This window comes from Buteo buteo, chromosome 2, assembly GCF_964188355.1.
Source record: "Buteo buteo chromosome 2, bButBut1.hap1.1, whole genome shotgun sequence".
Lineage (NCBI taxonomy): Eukaryota > Metazoa > Chordata > Aves > Accipitriformes > Accipitridae > Buteo > Buteo buteo.
Window position 1 is genome coordinate 852,672 of NC_134172.1, and position 20,085 is coordinate 872,756.

The window sequence follows — 20,085 nt, forward strand, 5'->3', positions numbered from 1 at the left end:
AGTGTCCCCCTCTGTCCCCCCGATCCCCCCCAAGCTCTCCCCAGGTCCACCCCAAGCCCTTCCCCATCCCTCCCAGTGTCCCCCCCGTGTCTCCCTGGTCCCTCTCGACCTCTCCCAGGTCCTCCCCAGTCCCCCCTCCAGTGTCCCACCAGTCTCCCCAGTCCCTCCCTGGGCCCTTCCCAGTGTCCCCCCCCCCACCGCCCAGTGCCAGAGGCAGGGGGCTGCTCCCGCAGGTTTATTGCGGGCCCGGAGCACCGGAGCATCCCAGGGGTGCCACCGCTGCTGCTGGGGATGGGGGGGGGGAAGCATCCAGATGTGGGGAGGGGGGTCCTCAGCGCCGGGAGAAATCCCCACCTGCATGAGAGGGGGTGAAGCGGGCTCGGGGCGCTGCACCCCCGCCCCCGGGGTGCTGCCCCCCACCCTGACCCCCCACCCGCTCACCCTGGCACCTGCGGCATTGGCAACGCCACGGGCTCGGGATGCTGCATCCCCAGCGCGTGAGGGGCTCAGGGTGCTGCACCCGGGGGGGGCGCTGCCTGCCCCCCACCCCGCTTACCCTGGCAGCTGCTGCACTGGCAGCTGCGGATGACGGGCAGCACCACGGGCTCGGTGTGGCCGCCGGGACAGGGCAGGCGCAGGATGCGGATGGGGCTGCTGGGGTCCAGGCGGTAGCTGCAGCACTCGCAGAGGCTCTGCAGGTACGGCTCCTGCCCGAGAGGTGCGCGGTGGTGGCGGGGGCAAAACCGGGGAGACCCCCCCACCCCACCCCGCTCCTGCCTCCCCCGGCGCCGGCTGACCTCGGCGGTGACGGTGGTGCGGGAGCGGCAGCGCCCGGCGCAGTAGCTGACCTCGACGTCGGGCAGGGCGCAGGGCCCCTTGGCGATGGTGCGCAGTTCGGTGAAGCGCCGGCACGTGGAGGGCGGCTCCTCTGCGAGGAAGGGGCACGACGGCGGTGCTGCCTGTGCCCCCCGCGACGCCCCGACGCCTTCCCCCCCTCCCCGGCAGCGCGTGGGGCGACACCGCGGGATGCCGGTGGGCGTCCAGTCCCGCCGTGGGGTGCGGGGACCTTACCCGGCCATTCCTCCCGGCAGACGGGGCAGCAGCCGCCCGGCTCCCGCACCTTCACCGCGCCCTGCCGAGATGGCGGCCTCAGACCCCTGCCCACGCGCGCCCCCTGCCCACGTGTGCCCCCTGCCCATGGGCATCCCCTGCCCACGAGTGCCCCCTGCCCACGTGTGCCCCCTGCCCATGGGCATCCCCTGCCCACGAGTGCCCCCTCCCCACATGCACCCCCTCCCCTCACATGCCCCCCCCCATCCCCACCAGCACCCCACACCTCAGGGCAGGCGAGGGGGGGGCAGCCGGCGGTGCAGGCAGCCTGCCCGTTGACGCAGCGGCACGTCTCGCACTCCTCCTGCCACTCGCTGCCAGCCTGGCCGAGGAGGGGGGGACACACAGGGCTCAGTCCGGCCAGGGGGGTGCAACAGAGCACCCCCAACACGAGGGTCATCACCCCGGCACCGCTCACCTCGTGGAGCTGCCCCCGGTGCCGGCACTCGCAGAGAGCGGCCGGGACGCAGTGGCCGGTGCTGTTGCGGTAGTGGCCGGGCTGGCAGACGCAACCGGGGGCCGGGGCCCCGCTGCAGTTGCGTGGCGGCTCGCCGAGGGTGTCCTGGCAGCTTCGCTCACAGCTGTCCGTCGTGTTGGGGCCCTGCCAGCGCTCGCCCATCGGACAGGCTGCATGTGGCACAGGGCATGGCACCGGCACCGCCACCGGCACCGGCATGGTACAGGATACAGGGATCGCTGCCTCAGCCTGGGGCTGGCACCCAGCCCTGTCCCCTCCCTCGCCACCTCCCAGGGTCGAGGGACTGCGGGGGGCACTCACGGCAGTCGGGGAGGCTGCAGGGGGTCCGGCGCGTGGGGGGCCCCAGGCACTCTGCTCCCTCGTAGAGGCGCTGCCGGAGCGGGTGCCGGCGGGAGAGCCGCTCACCCGTTCCGCACGTCACCGAGCAGGGGGACCAGGATGACCACGGGGACCACAGGCAGTCCACTGCGGGGGGGGGGCGAGACATGGCAGCTGCAGCACGGGGACCGTGGTACGGCGCAGGGATGGGGACGGGGATGGGGACGGGGGTCTCTCACCGTTACAGTCCTCCTGGGAGCAGTTGAAGGCGCCGCGGATGCAGATGCTGGGGACAGAGGTGGGGGGGATCAGTGCCCTCCCAGCCCACCAGCTCGGCCACCCGCAAGGGGTGACCCGGCCCCGGGGCGATGCCGGGGGCCGCGGCACCCACCAGCTGTTGCAGCGGAGCTGGATGCGGCTGCCCGGCGCGTGCTCCTGCTGCTGCGAGAGGTTGTGGGCCCCGGACGAGGTGGGGGGCAGCCGGCAGCGGCACAGCTCGGGGGGGACGCAGGCGCCGTCCTGCAGCACCTGGGGGGCACCCAGCGGTGACCGGGGTGCCCCTCCGTCCCCGCTCGCCTGACCCCAACCAGTCGGGTCCCTGGGGTGGCAGCGGGGTCCCTCGGGGCTGTGGGGAGGGCTCGGGGGGCACAGCCGTACCTGGCCGGGCGGGCAGGCGCAGCCAGGCTGGCAGCTCTCCGGCAGGCACCGCGTCCCCGGGCGGAGGTGGGCGCAGGTGCGGGGGCAGGCGTTGGCACAGTCCCCGTACACTTGCCCGCCGGGGCACTCTGCGGGGTGAGGAGGGGGCGGCTGCGGCACTGAGCCCCCCCGGCCCCGGCCAAGCACCCGCTGCCATCCTGTGGCTCAGCCGGCAAAGCCGCAGCTCCCTGGCACCCCAAAGGCCACCCCCCCAGCCTGTCTGGGCCCCCCCATACCCGGCGAGCAGTTGTGGGCGTTGCAGATGCGCTGCAGCAGCAGCGGCAGGAGGGGGCACGGCTCCTCCTGGCCCCCCGGCAGCAGCTCACGGTGCCGCTCAGAGGTGCCACCGCCACAGCTGGCACTGCAGGGGCTCCATGGGGACCAGGGGCTCAGCTGGCAGCCGGCTGTGGGGGGAGCATGGGCTCACCATCCCACCAACCCACCGTCCCACCATCCCACCAACCCACCATCCCACAGTCCCACCATCCCACCGTCCCACCATCTCACTGTCCCACCAACCCACCGTCCCACCATCTCACCGACCCATCAACCCACCATCTCACTGTCCCACCGTCCCACCATCTCACCATCTCACCGACCCACCATCTCACCATCCCACCATCCCGTTGTCCCACCATCCCACTAACCCACCATTCTGCCATCCCACGACCCGGCCCACCATGGCAGCACTCACCAGGGCAGGGCTGCATGTTGCATTCGGCCATCTCCTCTGTGCCGGTGGCACCACAGGGCACCCCCCCGGCGCTCTCCTGGCAGCTGCGGTGCCGGGAGGTGTTGCCACCACCGCAGCTGCGGGAGCAGGGCTCCCACGGGGACCATGGCCCGTAGGAGGGACACGCCGCAGCCGGGCAGGCGAAGGTCCCGTTCCAACAAGTGCTGCACCAGGAGCGGCACCGGCATCAGCATCCCACCCAGGGGCTCTGCCACGCGGCACAGCAGTGCCCGTCCTGTCGCCACGTCCCCCGCCACGGCACCCACCAGTTGTGGCATTCCAGCTCGGCCACCTGCCCTGGCCGGAGCTCCCGGCTGCTGTTGGCAGCGGGCAGCCCGCAGTGGCATTCGGCGATGGGCACGCACGCCCCATCCTGCAGCAGCTTCCCTGGGGGGCACCGGCACCCTGCGGGGGCAGAGAAGAGCGGGCTTGCACCCACGGGTGCTGCGGGTGGTCCTGAGCCCCCAGTGGGCTGGGGAGGGCTCTGCTGCGAGGATGCACGGAGCAGGGTGTGGGTGCACCGGCGTGCCACGGTGCAGCTGGTGCCGTGGGGCAGGGGGCTCTGCTATGGGGTGGGGGCCATGCTATGGGGCAGGGGGCTGCAGGCAGCTCAGGGGGATGGTCGGGGGGGGGCACGTACCCGGCTTGCAGGGTCCCTGCAGACACTCGACGTGGGGCCAGAGGTCGGCGCAGGCGCGGGGGCAGCCGTTGGCGCAGGACGCGGTGAAGGTTCGTCCACGCTCCTCGCACGCCTCCCCTGGGCGCGATGCCGGGCCTCAGGGTGCAGCGGGGGCACAGGGGTGCACGGGGGTCCCCGGGGTGCCGGGGAAGGGAGGCGGTTACCTGGGCAGACGGCGGCGTTGCAGCTCTCGGTCTGGGAGTGGGCGCCGCGGCAGTGCTGGCCGGCAGCCGGGCGCTGGGGCTGGCGCTGGCGCAGGCGGTAGCCCCCGCTGCAGGGGTCCCGGCAGGGCCCCCAGGGCCCCCAGGGGCTCCAGAGGCACAGGTCTGCGGGACACGGCCGTCACCTGCCCCGCGGGGACACCTCCGGCACGGCACAGCATCCCCGGCACCCCACAGCCCCCCAGTACCTTGGCAGACTTGGGGGTCCGGGCAGAGCCTCTCCTGCCGTAGCTCGGCCGAGCAGGCGGCCCCGCTGCCGGCCCAGGGCAGCCCGGTCTGGGGGTCCAGGCAGGTTCGGTAGCGATGCTGCACCGCAGCCAGGGCCGAGACCCCCGCCGGCGTCCCCTCCGCCGGCTGCCACCGCCCCGGCTGGGCCAGCAGCTGGACGAGGGTGCCGGGGCCGAGCGTGGGCAGGGGCAGGCAGGGTCCGCAGGGCGTCCACTCCGACCAGGGGCTCAGCGGCAGCAGCCCTGGGGGGACATGGACCTGCTGGGGACCCCCCGGCCGGGGGGATGGGGAGGGGGCAGCCCCCACCGGTGTGGGGCAGGCAGCGGGCAGAGCTGCTGGGGGGGGTGTGGGGGGTCCCCGAGCAGAGGGAAGGGGCTGGGGGGGGCGTCTGGGGCCGAGCATGGGGAGACGCCACTGAGGGCGGGGGGCTCTGGGGTGCCGGGGGGTCCGCACTCACCCTGGCAGCCCTCGCTGCTGCACCGCAGGGTCCCGTTCTGGCACACGCTGGGAAGAGGACAGCGGCTGAGCACCCACCGCCCCGGCGCTGACCCCCCTACCCCTGGCCCCCCTGTGTGTGGGGCTGCCCCCCGGCCCCGCTCACCACTCCTTGCAGCCCAGGAGGACGGTGTCACCGGCAGCCAGGGTCGGGGGGCTGCCTTGCCCACCGGGGTGCAGGCAGTGGCACTGCGCGGGGGGCACGCAGCCCCCGGACTGCTCCAGCAGCCCCTGCCGGGTACAGGGGGCGGTGGAGGTGGGGGGTAGGGGTGCCAGACCCCCTCCCACAGCCCCCCACCCCTCCTGCCCTTTCAGTGGCAGCTGGACATTGGCACCCGGCTCTTGCCATGGCCCCCAACCCTGGTGGGGTTATCCCATCCCATCCCATCCCATCCCATCCCCATCCCCATTCACATCCCATCCCATCCCCATCCCCACCCCATCCCATCCCACCCCATCCCCATCCCCATCCCCATCCCCATTCACATCCCATCCCATCCCCATCCCACCCCATCCCCAGGGACCCCTCCCACCTCCAGACCCCCTTCTCTTGTGCTGTAGCCCCCTGCCCACCCCTGCCCACTCTTGCCTGCGGGCAGGTGCAGCCGGGCAGGCAGGGGGGCGGCTGCGGGCAGAGCTCGGGGTGCCGCAGACTGGAGCAGAACTGGGCGCAGGGGGGGCCGCAGGGCTGGTACTGGAAGGGGGGGGCACAGCTGGCCTCTGCGGAGGCGGGGAGAGGGGTCAGGCAGGAGCCCCCCGCCACGGGCAGTGCTTGAGACGGGCAGGGGCAGGCAGGCAGCCCACGGGACAGGCAGGGAGACCCCCGTGGGGACGGGCAGGGGCACCCGGGACGGGCAGGCAGGCGTGGGATGGGCAGGAGCAGGCAGGAAGCTCACAGGATGGGCAGGGAGAGGGCAGGGAGCGCTCAGGATGGGCGAGGACACCCCAAATAGAGCGCGCAGGATGGGCAGGGTGCAGGCAGGGAGCCGGGAAGGGCAGGGGCACCCCGGTCCGGCACAGGGATGGGCAGGGTGCAGGCAGGGGGTGCGGGCAGGGGGTGCGGGCAGCCCCGTCGCTCACCCGAGCACCCCGAGATGTTGCAGGCACGGCTCTGCCCGTCCACCCCCACGCAGCCGGCGGGGCCCAGCCGGTGCCGGTGCCGGTGCTGCCACGGAGCCCGGCAGGAGCAGGGGGTCCAGGGGCTCCAGGGGCTCCAGGGGCAGGCAGCTGCGGGCAGGCAGGAGATGGGGTGATGGCGGGCAGGGACCCTGCCGAGCCCCCCGACCCTGGCCGCCCCGGCACCCTACCTGGGCAGGGGCGCAGGTAACACGCTTCCACCTCCCGGCGTGTGCCGTGGCCGTGGCTGTGGTTGCAGGCAGGGCCGGGGGTCGGGCAGGGGCAGGCAGCCTCCCGGGTGGCCAAGCCGGTGCCGCAGGAGCGGGAACAGGGGCTCCAGGCACCCCACGCGCAGACCCCCGAACCTGGCCGGGGGCACGGCGCGTTACGGCACGAAGCCGCCGCTGCCACGGCGCCTGGGGTCCCCTCTGTCCCCATTTGGGAGTCCCGGGGGCTTTACGGGACTCTCAAGCTTCAGGGGAGGTCGCGCGGTCCCGGCACCCACCGGGGATGCCGGTGATGCCCGTGGCCCCATCCCCTCACCGGGGCCTGGCTGGGGGACCCGGCACGGGGCGGGCGCCGTGGTGGGGGGACGCAGGCGGGCGGGGGGCACTCACCGGCACAGGGGATGTCCTGGCACTGGATGCCCTCGGGGGTGCAGGTGCTGTGGGGAGGGGACAGAGGCCGGGTGGGTTTGGGGGTGCAGCTCGGCCCCCGGCCCCCTCGCCCCCCCCCGGCACTGACCATCGCCGGCACTCGCCCCGCGGCCAGCTCTCCCCCAGGCGCCTCTCGCTGCCGCCCTGCAGGCAGAGGGGTGGGCAGGGCGCCGGCGTGCAGCCCCGGCTCTGCTCCTCCACCCCACCGCACTCGCCGTCTCCCGAGTCCGGGGTGGGGGTCCTGGGTGGGGGGACAGACACGGGGGTCACCCACCGCATCGTGGGGGCTGCGGGAGCTGGGTCCCGGCTAGCACCCGGTGGGGTCACAGCGGATCCTGCCCCACAGCTCGTCCCCGGGTGCCGTGTCCCCCGGGTGCCACGTGTCCCCCCGGGTGCCACGCGTGTCCCCCCCGGGTGCCGTACCCCACCCCGTCCCTCCCTGGGTGCGTGTCCCCCGGGGTGCCGCGTCACCTGAAGCGGGTCTGCCGCCCGTCCCCGCAGGTGACGCTGCAGGGTGCCCAGCGGCTCCAGCGGCTCCAGCCGCAGGGGGTCGGGGGGCACCCCCGGCGGGCGCAGCGCAGGCGGCCCCCGGCGCAGCTGCAGCTCTCGCAGCCGTCGCGGCGGCGGCTCCCCGGCACCCAGCTGTGCCCCGCCGCGTCCGTGCACTCGCAGTGGGTGGGGGGCACGCAGCCCCCGTCCTGCTCCAGGGTGCCTGTGGAGATGAGGCGAGGGGGGGGACACACACAGACGATGGACGCTCGGGGACGGGGCGCACGCGTGTGCCCCTGCAGACCACACGGGTACCCCCGGCCTTGACCAGTGGGGGGGGACCTGAGGGTGGGCTCCCCTTGGGGGGACACACATAGCGGGGGGGGGACAAGGACAAGCAGGACTCACCGTCGGGGCAGCGGCAGCCGGGCTGGCATCGCTCCTCCTGCCCGCAGACCAGGCCCTCCTGCAGGTCCCGGCAGTGCCGCGGGCAGCGGTTGGCACAGGCCACCAGCGCCATGCCGGGTGGGCAGCCCTCCCCTGGCAGACGGCACCGTCAGAGCCCGCGGTGACCCCCCCGCAGCCACCCCGAACCCTCCCTGCCCCGTGCCGTACCGCAGGGCTGGGGGTTGCAGAGGCGCAGGTGGTGCCGCTCGCCGGGGCAGGGTCGCCCCCCGTTTTTTGGGGGGGGCCGGGTGCAGGAACGGCTGCGGACGGAGCGACCCCCCCCGCACGTCCGGTCACACCGCGACCAGGGACTCCAGGCTGACCAAGCACCGTCCACTGCCGTGCGGCGAGAGGGTGTCAAATGGGGGTGCTACCCAGTCCCCCCCCCGGCCAGCCCCCCAGCTCCCCCCTTGCCACCTCCCAGCCCCCCCAACCAACCCCCCCAGACCCCCTTAACCAGCCCCCCAGACCCCCCGCTGCCTCCCAGCCCTCCTGACCCCCCAACTCCCCAACCAGCCCCCCACCAGCCCCCCTAACCCTGCCCGAGACCCCCAGTCAGCCCCTCAGCCGTTCCCCCCCACCGCCCCCCAATCCCCCCCCACCCTGGCAGGCCTGCAGGTTGCAGAAGCGGTGCTGGGCGTTGGCGCTGAGGATGTCGGGGCACCAGCGGCCCCCCGGCCCGGGGGGGGTGTAGGCGCGCAGGCGGAGCTGCAGCCCCCCGCCGCAGCTGCGGGAGCAGCCGCCCCACGGTCCCCACGGCGTCCACCGGCAATCCTGGCCGGCACAGGACTCCCCCGGGCATGGGGGGGCGGCTGCGGGGACACCGGAGCTGGCACCACCAGCACCTGCACCCCTGCGCCTGGCAGCCCCCAGAGCCTTGGGGAGGGGGGACAGAGGGACCCCCCCCCAGTCCCCTGCATGAGCAGTGGGGCAGAGAGACCCTCCCAGCCCACCTGCGCAGTGGGGCAGGTCCCCCCCCATAGCCCACCCGCGCAGTGGGGCAGGTCCCCCCCCATAGCCCACCTGCGCAGTGGGGCAGGTTGCAGGGCCGCTGCTGGACGCTCTCCCCGCCGCAGCCCCCAGCCCGGCTGCAGGAGCGGCTGCGGCTCTTGGTGGCCGGAGCGTCCGGGTGGGTGCAGGTCTTGGAGCAGGGGGTCCAGGGCGACCAGGGGCCGAAGCCCTCCTCTTCCTCGGTGCCTGGCCCGGGATGAAGGCTCCCCATCAGCGGGGTCAGCCAGGGGCATGAGACCCCCCCCATCCCCGAGCCCCCCACCAGGGTCAGGGGTCCCGAGGCGGCATCCCCCCTCACCTGGGGTGGTGGGGCCAGGCTCCGGCGTGGGGACGGTCGTTGCTGGGGGGGCGAAAGCAAATGCCATGACATCCCTAAACCCCCCGGCCCCTGTGCCTGGGCAGGATCTGGCCCACTAGGGTGGGGTGGTGGGACCCACGGCCCCATGGGGCAGAGGGGATGGAGATGGGGAGGGGGCTGTGACCCATGGCAGGGCAGAGGGGACAGGGATGGGGTGACCCACAGCAGGGCAGAAGGAATGGAGCTGGGACCCACGGCATGACATGGAGCTGGGGCTGGGACCCATGGCAAAGGGGACAGGGATGGGGCTGTGACCCACGGCACGACATGGGGACAGGGCTGTGACCCACGGCAGAGGGGATGGGAATGGGCCGTGACCCAGGGACTGGCACTGGGGCTGTGACCAGGACCCACGGCAGAGGGGTCGGGACCCACCGGGGCAGTCGGGGCTCTGGCAGTACTTGCTGTCGGTGCGGGGGCCGGCACAGTCCCGGCCCCCGTTGGCGGGCGGGGGGCTGGTGCAGCCCCGCCGGCGGGTCATCAGTCCCAGCCCCCCGCAGCTGGGAGAGCAGGGGCTCCAGGGACCCCAGGGCTCGAACCCCCCGTCCCGTCGGCATCCCGGCTCCGAGCAGTGCAGCCGGCCGTGCAGGCAGGTGCTGGGCAGGGGGGGCAGCCATCAGGCAGGAGCCGTGGGGCAGGGGCTGGGTGCTGGGTGATGGGGAGGGGGGCGGCGGGGTGGTGGGGAAGGGCAGTGGGGTGGTGGGTGATGGGGAAGGGCAGTGGGGTGATGGGGAAGGGCAGTGGGGTGGTAGGGAAGGACAGTTGGGTGCTGGGTGATGGGGAAGGGCAGCAGGGTGGTGGGGAAGGGTGGTAGGGTGCTGGGTGGTGGGGAAGGGTGCTGGGGAAGGGCAGTGGGGTGCCAGGCTGTGGGGAAGGGCAGCGGGGCACACGGTGGTGGGGAAAGGCAGCGGGTGCCGGGCGCTTACCAGTTGGTGCAGGCGGTATGGATGGTGCTGCCCGGGGGCAGCTCCTGGCCCGGCACGAGGAGGGGGAACCCGGGGGTGCCCGGGCCGGGGGGGTCCGGGGGGGCGGCGGAGCCGTTCTGCAGCTCCCGCAGGAGCTCTGCCGTCAGCACGCAGGGGCACTCCTGCACCGCACCTGGCCTCGAACCCACGGCTCCGGGGGGCACCCGTGGCCCCGGGGAGCCCCCAGTGTCCCGGGGAGCACCCATGGACCTGGGATCCCCCAGCACCCCAAGGAGCCCCCCTTGTCCCAACTAGCACCCACCACCCCAAGGAGCACCCACTGCCCCGGGGAGCCCCCACCGCCCTGGGACCCCCCCCAGATTTGGGGCCACCCTGTGAGCAGGCACCAGCCCCCCCCCCAGTCCCAGCGCAGGAGAAGGCAGCACCCAGGGGTCACCCCTCGGAGAGGGGTCCGGGGCAGGGGAGCGCACCGTGGGGTGCCGGGGACTCACCGAGAGGCAGGCGCCGCGGTGCAGGTAGGTGCCGGGGGGGCAGTGGCAGCCCTCCTGGCAGCCCCCCCAGAAGCAGCCCACCCGGCCGGCCAGGTGGGCGCAGCTATAGGGGCAGCCCTCGTCCCGCTGGCACTCGCGGTACAGCCGCCCCGCCGGGCAGCCCGCCTCTGCGCCAGCACCGGGGCTCAGCGCCGGGGCTCAGCGCCGGGGCTGTGGGGCAGGGCTGGGGGCCGGTACTCACCCCGGCACACCTGGGTGTTGCAGATCTGGCTCTGCAGGCCCAGCCCCGGGCACGCCGGCTGGTGGCACTGCCGCCGGCGCAGCCGTTCGCCGCCGCCGCAGGAAACGCTGCAGGGGCCCCACGGCGACCACGCGCCCCACAGCACTTCTGCGGGCACGGGAGGGAGAGCGGGATGGCACGGGGTGCCGCCGGCTCACACGGAGCCGTGCGGGGGCCGGCCAGGGGCGGCCTCAGCCCCACCGGCAGCGGGGGCGTTAGCCGACGCCAGCCCCGACACCCACAGCCCTTGGGAAAAAGGCCCCGGGGGGACCTGCTCAGCCCCACCGCATCGCCCACACCACACCACACGGCACCGCAGCACACGGCACCGTGCTGTGCCGCACTGCATGGCGCCACACGGCACCACGCTCTCCGCGGCAGCACATTGCATTATGCTGTGCCACGTGGCACCGCGTGGCACTGCACGGCACAGCACTGCGCCAAGGCAGCATTGCCCTCCAGGGACCCCCCCACCCCATGCTGCCCCGTGCCACCCTGTCCCCCCACTCCCACACTGTGTGCCCCCCTGGCACCACAGCCATGCCGGGACCCCCACCCAACCCCGGTGCCACGGCTGCCGGCCGGTACCTGGGCAGGGCTCCGTGCTACACACCATCGTCCCAGCCGTGCAGGTACTGCAGGAGAGAGGGGGTCAGCGGGGGGGACCCCGGGTGGGGACCCCGGCGGCCGCATGCTCACCAGTTGTTGCAGGCGTCGAGCGCGGCGGTGTCACCGGGCTGGTAGAGGCGGCCGTGGTGGTAGCAGAGGCAGCGGCCGGGCGGCACGCAGCTCTGGTTCTGCAGCAGGAGCCCGGCCGGGCAGGCGCAGCCGTCGTGGCAGAGCGCGGCACATTCCACGCCCATGCCCTGGTCCAGGCAGAGCCGTGGGCAGGGCCCCCCGCCGCGCTGGCACTCCTCCACCGTCCGGTAGACCATGTTCCCTGGGCACCGCGCTGCAAGGAGAATGGGCAGGGCGGCCGGGTGTCGTCTGCTACTGGTGCTGCCTGGCAGCGGGGCTGGGCATCGGCCACCACCGGCACTGCCCAGCACGGGGCACCCACCTTGGCAGGGCTGGGTGTTGCAGTCCCGTGTCTGGACGTGGGGGCCGGCACAGTCGGGGCCCCCGCGCACCGGGGGGGTGCAGGCCCGGTGCCGCCTCTGCTCGCCGGAGCCGCAGGGAGCGGAGCACTCGGACCAGGGCGTCCAGGCGCTCCAGCCGGTGCCGGGCTCTGCCGGGGACAGACCAAACACGTGGCACTCGAGGGCTCGGGGGTCCCTGGGCCGGCACCGGCACAGCCTCCACCATCTCCGGTGCCGCCGTGGGGCTTGGTGGGCGCCTACCGGTGCCGCAGGGCTCGTGGCACTCTCGCACCTCCCGGGCCTCCCCGGCGCAGGGGGCTCCGCCGGCAGCTGCCGCGGGGTTGGAGGGTGACCTGCGGGAAGGCGCCGCATGGCTGCCCATCCACGGGGCACCGCCACCCCCATCGCCGCGGGGCAGAGCCCCCCCAGCCCCGCACCTGAACCTCTCCTGCGTCCCCGCGCCGCAGCCGCCATCACACCGGGTCCAAGGCGACCAGGCGGACCAGCCGCAGTCCACGGCGCAGGCCACATCCTCGCACGTCACCGCCCCATCCCGGCACACGCTGGGGACGGGCGCCGGGCTCAGCCGCGGGACGGGCAAGGGACACCCCCCAAAGGCCCCGGTGGGGGTCCCGGCGAGCCTGGCCTGCCGGCAGCACCGGGGTGCAGGCGGGGCGCGGGTTCGCGGTGTCGGCGCTCACCACCGGCGGCAGCCCCGCAGGAAGACCTCACCGGGCAGGCGGTGCTCCTGGGGCAGGTGGCACCGGCACTGGCTGGCGTTGACGCAGCCGCCGTCCTGCAGGTACAGCCCCGGCGGGCACCGGCAGCCTGCCCGATGGTGTGCCCTCAGCACCGGCACCACCGGCACCTGCCGCCACCGCGCCGGGCGCCGGCATCCCCCACCACCCCCAGCCCCCCGTTCTGTCACCGTGGTGTCCCCAGCCGCTCCCCGTGCCCCCCCAACCCCCCCAGCCCCATCACTCACCCTCCTGGCAGGGGCTCGGGCAGGTGCTGTTGGTGCTGAGGTCCCCGCAGGTCTGGGGGCAGGGGGGCACCCGCCCTCCCTCGCAGCCCCCGGCCCCCACAAACACCATCTGGGGGTCGCAGGCTGGAAGGGAGGGGGGCAAACAGGGATGCTCAGGGACGGGGTGCTCCCCCAGTCAGCCCAGTGCCAGGCCCCTGCACCCCGGCACGCTCTCCCCCCCCGGCAGGGGTCACCCCGTCCCCCCACCCCATACCTGGGGGCTCCCCGCAGGGCTGCAGGTTGCAGGGCTGGCTCTGGAGGGTGCCCCCGAGGCAGGGCTGCCCCCCATTCTTGGGGGGGGGATCGCTGCAGCTCCGCGTCCGGCTCCGCACGCCCCCCCCGCACTTGGCATCGCAAGGGGACCAGGACCCCCAGGCCGCCCACCCGCCGGGCACTGGGGGGAGAGGGTGGGGGGCAGCGGGGAGGCAGAGGGGGTGGGCACCCCCTGCCCACCCACCCGTGCTGCCCCATCGCTCAGCCACAGGACCCCCTGGCACCCCCTTGCCCCCCACTGCGGGTTCCCCAACCCCCCCCACCATCGGGACCCCCGGTCGGCCAGGACACGGCGGGGGTCCCGGCCCCTGGGGGGGTCCCGGCCCGCGGTGGAAGCGGGTACCTGGGCAGGCGCGGAGAAAGCAGGCGCGGGTGTCGAGGCGGGGGCGGGCGCAGGCCCCCCCGGGCAGGGCCCCCCGCAGCAGCGCCCGCCGGCGCAGGGTGACCCCCAGCCCGCAGGAGCGGCTGCAGGGACCCCAGCCACCCCAGGGGGACAGGATGCAGTCGGCTGGGGGGGGGCGAGGTGGGGGGTGAGGGCTGTCCTGGGGGACACCCCCCCCCCGCTCATCCAGCCCCCACCCTTGGGCCCCCCCCAAACTTGGAGCCCCCCAGCTCAGACCCCCAGCCTCAATCCCCCCAGCTTCAGGGCCCCCCAGCCTCAGTGACCCCTGCCTTGGAACCCCCCCAGCCTCAGAACCCCGACCTCAGATTCCCCCAGCCCCGGTGCCCCCCCCAGCCCCAATAACCCCCCGCCCCAATACCCCCCAGCCCCAGTGCCCCCCTAGCCCCAGTACCCCCTCTGCCCCAGTGCCCCCCAGCCCCAGTGCCCCCCCAGATCCAGTACCCCCCCGCCCCAGTGCCCCCCCGCTCCAGTGCCCCCCAGCCCCAGTGCCCCCCCCAGCTCCCCAGGACAGGGCAGGCAAATGCACAAGTGGCCGGACACCGCAGGGACAGGGTGGGGGGGCCAGAGCTGGCCAGCAGCAGGCCACCCCGGGATGGGGGGGTCCGAGTCCCCATCCCCGTCCCCCCCCATGTACCGCAGTCACGCTCATCGGAGCCATCGGGGCAGTCGGGGTGCAGGTCGCAGCGTTTCTCGGGGGGCAGGCAGCCCCCGCTGCCGCAGGAGAACTGCTTGGGGGGGCAGGTGGGGGGGGGCCAGGCTGGGGGGCTGGTGGAGGTGGGGGGGCCGCCTGTGGAGCGGGCAGGGAGCGGGGTTCACCGCCGACAGCCCCCCCTGCCCGCTGTGGGCAGGTTTTGGGGGGCTCAGCCTTCCCCCCCTCCCTGGGGAGGGGGGTCCCCGCATCCATGGGGGGGTCCCCTGGGGGGGGGTCGGCTCACCACAGCGCGCCTCGTCCGAGCCGTCCAGGCAGTCCTGGCGCCCGTCGCAGACCAGGGCCGCATCCAGGCAGCCCAGCACCTCGCAGGTGAACTGGCCCTGTGGGCAGAGCAGCCGGGGCAGCGCCGGACCTGCGGGAGCAAAGGGGGGGGGGGGCACGGGGGGGCACAGCCCCTTCAGTGTGTGGGGGTGGGCATGGCACAGCCAGCCCCACAGCACCCCTAAGCTCACGGCACCCAGCTCACGGCGCCCATCACCCCACAGCACCCAGCCCACAGCATCCCAAAACCCACGGCACCCACCCCACAGCACCCCTAAGCTTACGGCACCCCCAGCCCCACGGCACCCCTGAACCCACAGCACCCCCAGCCCCATGGCAGCAAGCTGGGGTGCTGCCACCCCCCCCCCCCCCACTTTGCCCCACAGACGCCCACGTCCCCGTCCCACTCCCCAGGGTACCACATCGGCTGGGGGGGGGGGCGTGCCCGTCCTCGACCCCCGGGATCCCCCTCACCTGGGGGGGTTGGGGGGGGGACCCCCGTCAGAGCCAGGGAGGGCAGTGCTGTGACCCAGGGGGACACCGGGGGGGGTCCGGAGGAGGGTGGCCCCCCGGAGGGGCTGGTCCCCGTTGGCAGGGTGCCGGGGGGTGTCGGGGTGTCAGGGGGGCCTGGCAGCCCGGCGGGGGGGGCACCGCTCAGCTCCAGCTGCGCAGAGCCCCCCAGGCTGGCCGGTGCTGGTTCCGTGCCCCCCGGCACCGCGGGGCTGGTGGCTCTGGCTCTGGGGGGACCTCGGCCACAGTGGGGGGCTGGGGGGGGGGCTCAGCCCCTGGCTGCCCTGTGTGGGGCAGGACCCGGCTGTGGGGGGCAGGACGGTCCCCTGGCAGGGCCGGCTGCAAGGGTGGGTGCAGCCGGGGGGGTCCCACAGCCCAGAGCCCCCCCAGCCCTGCAAGCCCCCCGAGGTAACCCCCAGGCTCCACCAGGTCCTTCCCCCCCCCGCTCTGCCCCACGGCACGTACCTGGGGGGGTGGGCTCGGCACCTTTGGGGGTCAGCCGGGTGCCCGTCCCGGGGGACACCTGCATGGGGACAGACAGGTATCACCCACTGCTGTCCCCCAGACCCCCCCACTGCCCCCCCCCAAGCCCCCCCAGGGCTCACCGTGGCCGGGGGCACCGATGGCAGCTGGGTGGTCGGCACCAGGACGCCGGCTGCCACGGGCATCGTGGGGCTGGAAGAAGCAGAGGCGGCAATTAGGGGTCGCCCACCCCGAACCCCCCCGGCACCAGCACCGTCCCAGCACCGGTACCTGCCAGCGCCGGGGGTCTCGCAGCCGGCCTCATCGGCACCGTCGGGGCAGCCGGCGATGCCGTCGCACCTCTGGGATGCCGGGAGGCAGCCGCCGGAGCCCGGGCAGGTGAAGTGGGACGGCGGGCACAGCCCGGGCACCGGGGTGGTCACCGGGGGGGCCAGCCCTGCACGGGGTGGGCAGTGTCGTCGTCAAGGGCAGCACGCCACAGCCCCGGGCCCCCCGCGGTGCCGGACGCCCCCATCGCGGCACCGGGCCCCTGACCCCGCTCACCGCAGGGCAGCTCGTCCGAGAGGTCCCCGCAGTCATCGACGCCATCGCACAGGGCACCGTGGGGACCCCCGGGGACGCAGCCCCCGTTCCCACACCGGAACTCCCCCACGCCGCAGGGGCGCTGGCTTGCCGTCACCAGCATAGTCACCGGCACCACTGGCATCGTCACCGGCACCGGCATCACCGGCACCGTCACGGCCCTGAGCCGGGCAGGTGGCACTTTGGGGAGAAGGCGGAGGTGGGCAGGAGAAGGGGTCCCGTGGTGGGGGATGAAGGCGTGTCCCCCCTCGCCCCCCCATACCTGGGGGGCAGCCCAGCAGCTCGGCGCGCAGGACGATGCGGTTGTGGAAGTCTTGGGGGAGGATGCGGACGTGCCGCGCCTGCACCATGCGGCCCAGCAGCCGCACCGCTGGTGTGCCGGCGTCCCAGTTACCCTGGAAGAGCTGCAGGGGGGGGACAGGGAGGGGGGACACAGGCAGGGGTGTGCAGGCAGGGACAGGCAGGGGGGCGCGCACGCCTGTGCACGAGCACCCGCGTGCGTGGCCCCGTGCGTGCAACCGTGGCTCCACGTGCAGCCGGTGCTCGCCGCGTGCCTCCCCCCACGCCCGCCCGCGGTCGCGGTCGCGCCCCGGCGCGGGCGGCACCTTGGCCTCGGGCCGGCCGTCGGCGGTGACCTCGCGGTAGCGGTGCCAGCGGGTGCCGTCGGCGCTGAACCGCAGCAGGAAAGCGGTGACGAAGGCGTCGGAGGAGCCGGCTCCCTGCACCACCACCCCTGCCAGGGGACAGCGCGGCAACGTGTCGGCACCCCCACCCACACCGCCGCCGCCGGCGATGCCCGGGGGTCCGGACGGGCACCCACCGGTGATGTTGGTGGGCTCCAGCAGGTCCAGCTGCAGGAAGGGGGGCTCGGAGAGCAGCGCCGGGTAGGCATCGTCCGGGGGGGCCCAGCCCCGCAGCTCCTGCCCGGGGTCACCGCCGTGGAGGCGGGCAGCGTGGGCAGGGGTCCCTGCCTGCTCCGAGGAGGCGGCAAAGCTGCTGTCCGGCAGGGAGGCGATGCCCAGCGGGCGGTAGCAGGGATCTGCCGGGGTGGAGGACGTGGAGCAGGGGGGGACACAGCCCCCAGTCCCCGGCTGCCCGCACCCTGCCCGCAGAGGGCAGCCCCGTGATGAGGGGGGGTCTTGCTTACCGCCGAGGGGAGGCAGCGGGAAGGTGAGGAGGGGGCTGCCGGGGGGCTCTGCCGGCGTGGCGGAGGGGGGCTCCGTCGTCAGCGTTGGGGGGGTGGCTGTCCCGTTGTCACCTACGGTGGGGACAGCCACCATGCAGCCGGTGCTGGGGCAGCCCCCACACCGTGGGGACGCCCCCCCCCCCACCGCTGCGGCACCCGCTCCCCCCGACTCACCTGCCGGGGCGCAGTAGCAGCAGGAGTCCCCGTGGCCCTCCACCAGCACCTGGCCCTGCGTGGGGTCACCGTCACCGTCACCATCACCGGCAGGGAGGGTCATCCCCCCCCCGGGGATGCACCAGCACCCCCAGCCCTCACCTGGGGGCAGCCGGCAGCCCGGTGGAAGCAGTAGGGCGAGCAGCGGACGGCCAGGCTGGGCAGGCACTGGCAGACGTGGCAGGGCCCCCCGCGCCAGCGTTCCCCCGGCACGCGCCGCCGGCCCTGGTACTGGCACTGCCGGCACGGCGCCGTCTGGCACCTGCGGAGAGGGGAGGTCGGCGGGGAGCCCGCCCGCCCGCTCGCCACCCCCGGCGCCTGCCGCCTCACCTGCGGGCCTTGCGGTAGATGCCGCGGCAGTGCCGGCCGCCGCCGCGCCGGCTGGGGTTGGTGGGGCTGCGGAAGGACCACTGGACGCTCTGGGAGCCGCAGGGACCCGGGCACTCGCCCCACGCCGACCACGCCGACCAGCCGCAGTGCACTGCCAGCAACGGGGGGCACCGGGTCAGCGGGGGTCCCGCCGGCCCCTCCCTGCCGTCGCGGTGCCGCCACGTGCCGGGACCCACCGGTGCAGTCGGGGTTTTGGCGGCAGCGCCGCAGTTGCCCGTCCAGGCAGGTGCAGAGGCGGCAGTTCACCTTCACCGGCTGCCCCGGCCGGTACCGCAGCCCCCCAACCTGGCAGGGGCACTCCCGCGGGCGCACGCACCGGCCGCTGCCGGCATCCAGCACCAGCCCCGCCGCGCACCAGCACCCTGCCACGGGGGGCGAGTGGGTGGGTGGGTGCGCTGCGGCTGGCCTCTTGTCCACTCCAAGGCGAAGGGTCCCCCGGGGTCTCCGCAGGTCCCCCCATCGTCGTCCCCCCCCACCTCACCTGGGCTGCAGGGTCGGTCCTGCCGGCACTTAGCACCGGCGGCGAGGTCGGCGCAGGATGCGGGGCAGGGGGCGCAGGACCGGGGCCGCAGCCCCCCGGGGCAGGCGGAGGCGTTGGGGCAGCCCCCTGGCTCGCAGGCGCCTGGGGCGGGAGGAGCGGGGTCAGCCACCCCCCGGAGCCCGCCCATCTCACCGGGACCCCCCGGTCCCCCAGAGCCCCCCCCCCCCACCGTCACCCACCCATTTCGAGGGTGGCGGGGGACGCGCCAGGCAGCTCGGCGCAGTGGCGGCCACCGTTCTGGGGGGGCCGGCAGTCCCGCCGCCGCAGCCGCATCCCACCGCAGCCCCCCGTGCAGTTGGACCAGGTCGCCCACTCGCTCCAGGCGCCGTCCACTGCGGGCGGGAGGGAGAGGAGTGAGGGTGGGCAGCCCCTGCCCGCACCCCCCTGCCCGTGCACCCCCTGGCACCCCAGGGCCGCGGCCAGCCCTGACCTGTCCGGGGGGGCCCCGCTCCTGCCCCAGCAGCCCCGGCCACAGGAACACCCCAGACCCCTTGGGCAGCCCGTTGGGGTGATCTAGCGTAGTACTGGGATGTTCTGAAGAGATATTGGGGTCCTGGAGGGGGATAATGGGGTCTTTGGAGGGGGTATTGGGGTACCCTGGGGAGTACTAGGGTGTCCCAAAGGGGACTGGGGTCATCTAGGGGCATATCAGGATGCTATAAGGGAGTATTGGGGTGTCCCTGGGGGGGACTGGGAACCCCCTTGGGAACCCCCAAACCTGCTGGGCAGCCCCAGCCGTGGAAATCCCCAAATTCCCCAGGCACCCCGGCCACGGGAACCCCCAACTCCCCTGGGCAGCCCCAACCATGGGAACCCCCAAATCCCGTAGACACCCCAGCCATGGGGTCCCCCTGGACCCCTCGGGCATCGCCAGCGGTGGGACCCCCCCCAAACCCCCGTGCCAGCCCCCACCCCCCGGCCCCCCCTGCCCCGACCCCCCCATCCCTGCCGGCAGTCCCACTCACCGGGGCAGGCGATGCTGAAGCACTGCTGCTCCTGCGCAGCCTGACCGCGGCACCGGTGCAGCACGCCGGGTCGGTGCTGGTGGCAGCCCCGTGTGCGCTGCTGCAAGCCGGGGCCGCAGGAGCGGGTACAGGCGCCCCAGGGCCCCCAGGGCCCCCAGACCCCGCAGTCCTGCTCGTCCTGGGGTGGTCCCCCCCCGGCCCCACAGTCCGGCACCCCGTCGCACACCTGCAGCACCGGCGCGATGCTGAGCCGGGGAGGCGGCGGGGCAGCACCGCAGGGACCCCGTGGTGGCACCGGGAGGGGCGGGGGTCCCCCACAGCCCCCATACCTGCTGGAAGGTGACGCACTCGTCCTCGCCGCAGGCGTATTCGGCACAGGGTCCCCCCGTTCGGTTGCTCCCACCGGTGGGGACGTGGCTTTCTGGGGAGGGGACGGGGTGGCCGTGGCGGGGTGGCCGTTTCCAGCCGCAACCCCCAGGCGCTGTCAGGCTGCAGCCCCCCGCCACCCCTCACCTCCCTTGCCGGGGTGCCCCTCACCGCAGGCCAGCTCGTCCTCGCCCCGGGGACAGTCGGTGGCACCGTCGCAGACCCTCGATGTGTTGAGGCACACGCCATCGTCGCAGGCAAAGTGCCCCAGACACGGCGGGATGGCGGTTGAGCCTGCGCCGGGGCCAGAGCACCATCAGGCGCGACGCCATGGGGGGACCCCCAAGAGCATCCCACCATGCCGG

The 20,085-nt window shown here is 74.7% G+C and overlaps 1 protein-coding gene across 1 annotated transcript in view; it reads right to left on the reverse strand.

Annotated features, from left to right (window-relative positions):
• Positions 1 to 160: 160 nt before the first annotated feature.
• LOC142028572 (SCO-spondin-like) overlaps positions 161 to 20,085 on the reverse strand; it is a 30,394-nt gene continuing 10,469 nt past the window's right edge. Inside the window, exons 32-93 of the mRNA XM_075022412.1 lie at positions 19,892 to 20,014; positions 19,684 to 19,775; positions 19,355 to 19,580; positions 18,569 to 18,721; positions 18,330 to 18,470; positions 18,025 to 18,210; positions 17,789 to 17,939; positions 17,561 to 17,720; positions 17,420 to 17,474; positions 17,207 to 17,317; positions 16,880 to 17,098; positions 16,695 to 16,792; positions 16,322 to 16,463; positions 16,021 to 16,239; positions 15,748 to 15,913; positions 15,600 to 15,669; positions 15,460 to 15,517; positions 14,447 to 14,575; positions 14,146 to 14,298; positions 13,452 to 13,616; positions 13,050 to 13,229; positions 12,797 to 12,919; positions 12,513 to 12,639; positions 12,249 to 12,374; positions 12,073 to 12,164; positions 11,793 to 11,960; positions 11,432 to 11,684; positions 11,321 to 11,367; positions 10,694 to 10,840; positions 10,453 to 10,619; positions 9,962 to 10,122; positions 9,411 to 9,631; positions 8,976 to 9,017; positions 8,690 to 8,863; positions 8,269 to 8,478; positions 7,835 to 8,002; positions 7,628 to 7,759; positions 7,202 to 7,442; positions 6,819 to 6,971; positions 6,692 to 6,738; positions 6,266 to 6,439; positions 6,039 to 6,185; positions 5,548 to 5,678; positions 5,065 to 5,189; positions 4,921 to 4,967; positions 4,625 to 4,705; positions 4,424 to 4,558; positions 4,179 to 4,340; positions 3,976 to 4,092; positions 3,602 to 3,740; positions 3,297 to 3,499; positions 2,839 to 3,006; positions 2,564 to 2,691; positions 2,298 to 2,434; positions 2,146 to 2,192; positions 1,889 to 2,053; positions 1,529 to 1,737; positions 1,337 to 1,432; positions 1,072 to 1,132; positions 798 to 928; positions 557 to 707; positions 161 to 354 (exon numbers count right to left, since the gene is read on the reverse strand). Coding sequence (XP_074878513.1) covers positions 332 to 354; positions 557 to 707; positions 798 to 928; positions 1,072 to 1,132; positions 1,337 to 1,432; positions 1,529 to 1,737; positions 1,889 to 2,053; positions 2,146 to 2,192; positions 2,298 to 2,434; positions 2,564 to 2,691; positions 2,839 to 3,006; positions 3,297 to 3,499; positions 3,602 to 3,740; positions 3,976 to 4,092; positions 4,179 to 4,340; positions 4,424 to 4,558; positions 4,625 to 4,705; positions 4,921 to 4,967; positions 5,065 to 5,189; positions 5,548 to 5,678; positions 6,039 to 6,185; positions 6,266 to 6,439; positions 6,692 to 6,738; positions 6,819 to 6,971; positions 7,202 to 7,442; positions 7,628 to 7,759; positions 7,835 to 8,002; positions 8,269 to 8,478; positions 8,690 to 8,863; positions 8,976 to 9,017; positions 9,411 to 9,631; positions 9,962 to 10,122; positions 10,453 to 10,619; positions 10,694 to 10,840; positions 11,321 to 11,367; positions 11,432 to 11,684; positions 11,793 to 11,960; positions 12,073 to 12,164; positions 12,249 to 12,374; positions 12,513 to 12,639; positions 12,797 to 12,919; positions 13,050 to 13,229; positions 13,452 to 13,616; positions 14,146 to 14,298; positions 14,447 to 14,575; positions 15,460 to 15,517; positions 15,600 to 15,669; positions 15,748 to 15,913; positions 16,021 to 16,239; positions 16,322 to 16,463; positions 16,695 to 16,792; positions 16,880 to 17,098; positions 17,207 to 17,317; positions 17,420 to 17,474; positions 17,561 to 17,720; positions 17,789 to 17,939; positions 18,025 to 18,210; positions 18,330 to 18,470; positions 18,569 to 18,721; positions 19,355 to 19,580; positions 19,684 to 19,775; positions 19,892 to 20,014 — 8,573 coding nt within the window. The 3' untranslated portion in view covers positions 161 to 331. The remainder of the gene's footprint in view (positions 355 to 556; positions 708 to 797; positions 929 to 1,071; positions 1,133 to 1,336; positions 1,433 to 1,528; positions 1,738 to 1,888; positions 2,054 to 2,145; positions 2,193 to 2,297; positions 2,435 to 2,563; positions 2,692 to 2,838; positions 3,007 to 3,296; positions 3,500 to 3,601; positions 3,741 to 3,975; positions 4,093 to 4,178; positions 4,341 to 4,423; positions 4,559 to 4,624; positions 4,706 to 4,920; positions 4,968 to 5,064; positions 5,190 to 5,547; positions 5,679 to 6,038; positions 6,186 to 6,265; positions 6,440 to 6,691; positions 6,739 to 6,818; positions 6,972 to 7,201; positions 7,443 to 7,627; positions 7,760 to 7,834; positions 8,003 to 8,268; positions 8,479 to 8,689; positions 8,864 to 8,975; positions 9,018 to 9,410; positions 9,632 to 9,961; positions 10,123 to 10,452; positions 10,620 to 10,693; positions 10,841 to 11,320; positions 11,368 to 11,431; positions 11,685 to 11,792; positions 11,961 to 12,072; positions 12,165 to 12,248; positions 12,375 to 12,512; positions 12,640 to 12,796; positions 12,920 to 13,049; positions 13,230 to 13,451; positions 13,617 to 14,145; positions 14,299 to 14,446; positions 14,576 to 15,459; positions 15,518 to 15,599; positions 15,670 to 15,747; positions 15,914 to 16,020; positions 16,240 to 16,321; positions 16,464 to 16,694; positions 16,793 to 16,879; positions 17,099 to 17,206; positions 17,318 to 17,419; positions 17,475 to 17,560; positions 17,721 to 17,788; positions 17,940 to 18,024; positions 18,211 to 18,329; positions 18,471 to 18,568; positions 18,722 to 19,354; positions 19,581 to 19,683; positions 19,776 to 19,891; positions 20,015 to 20,085) is intronic.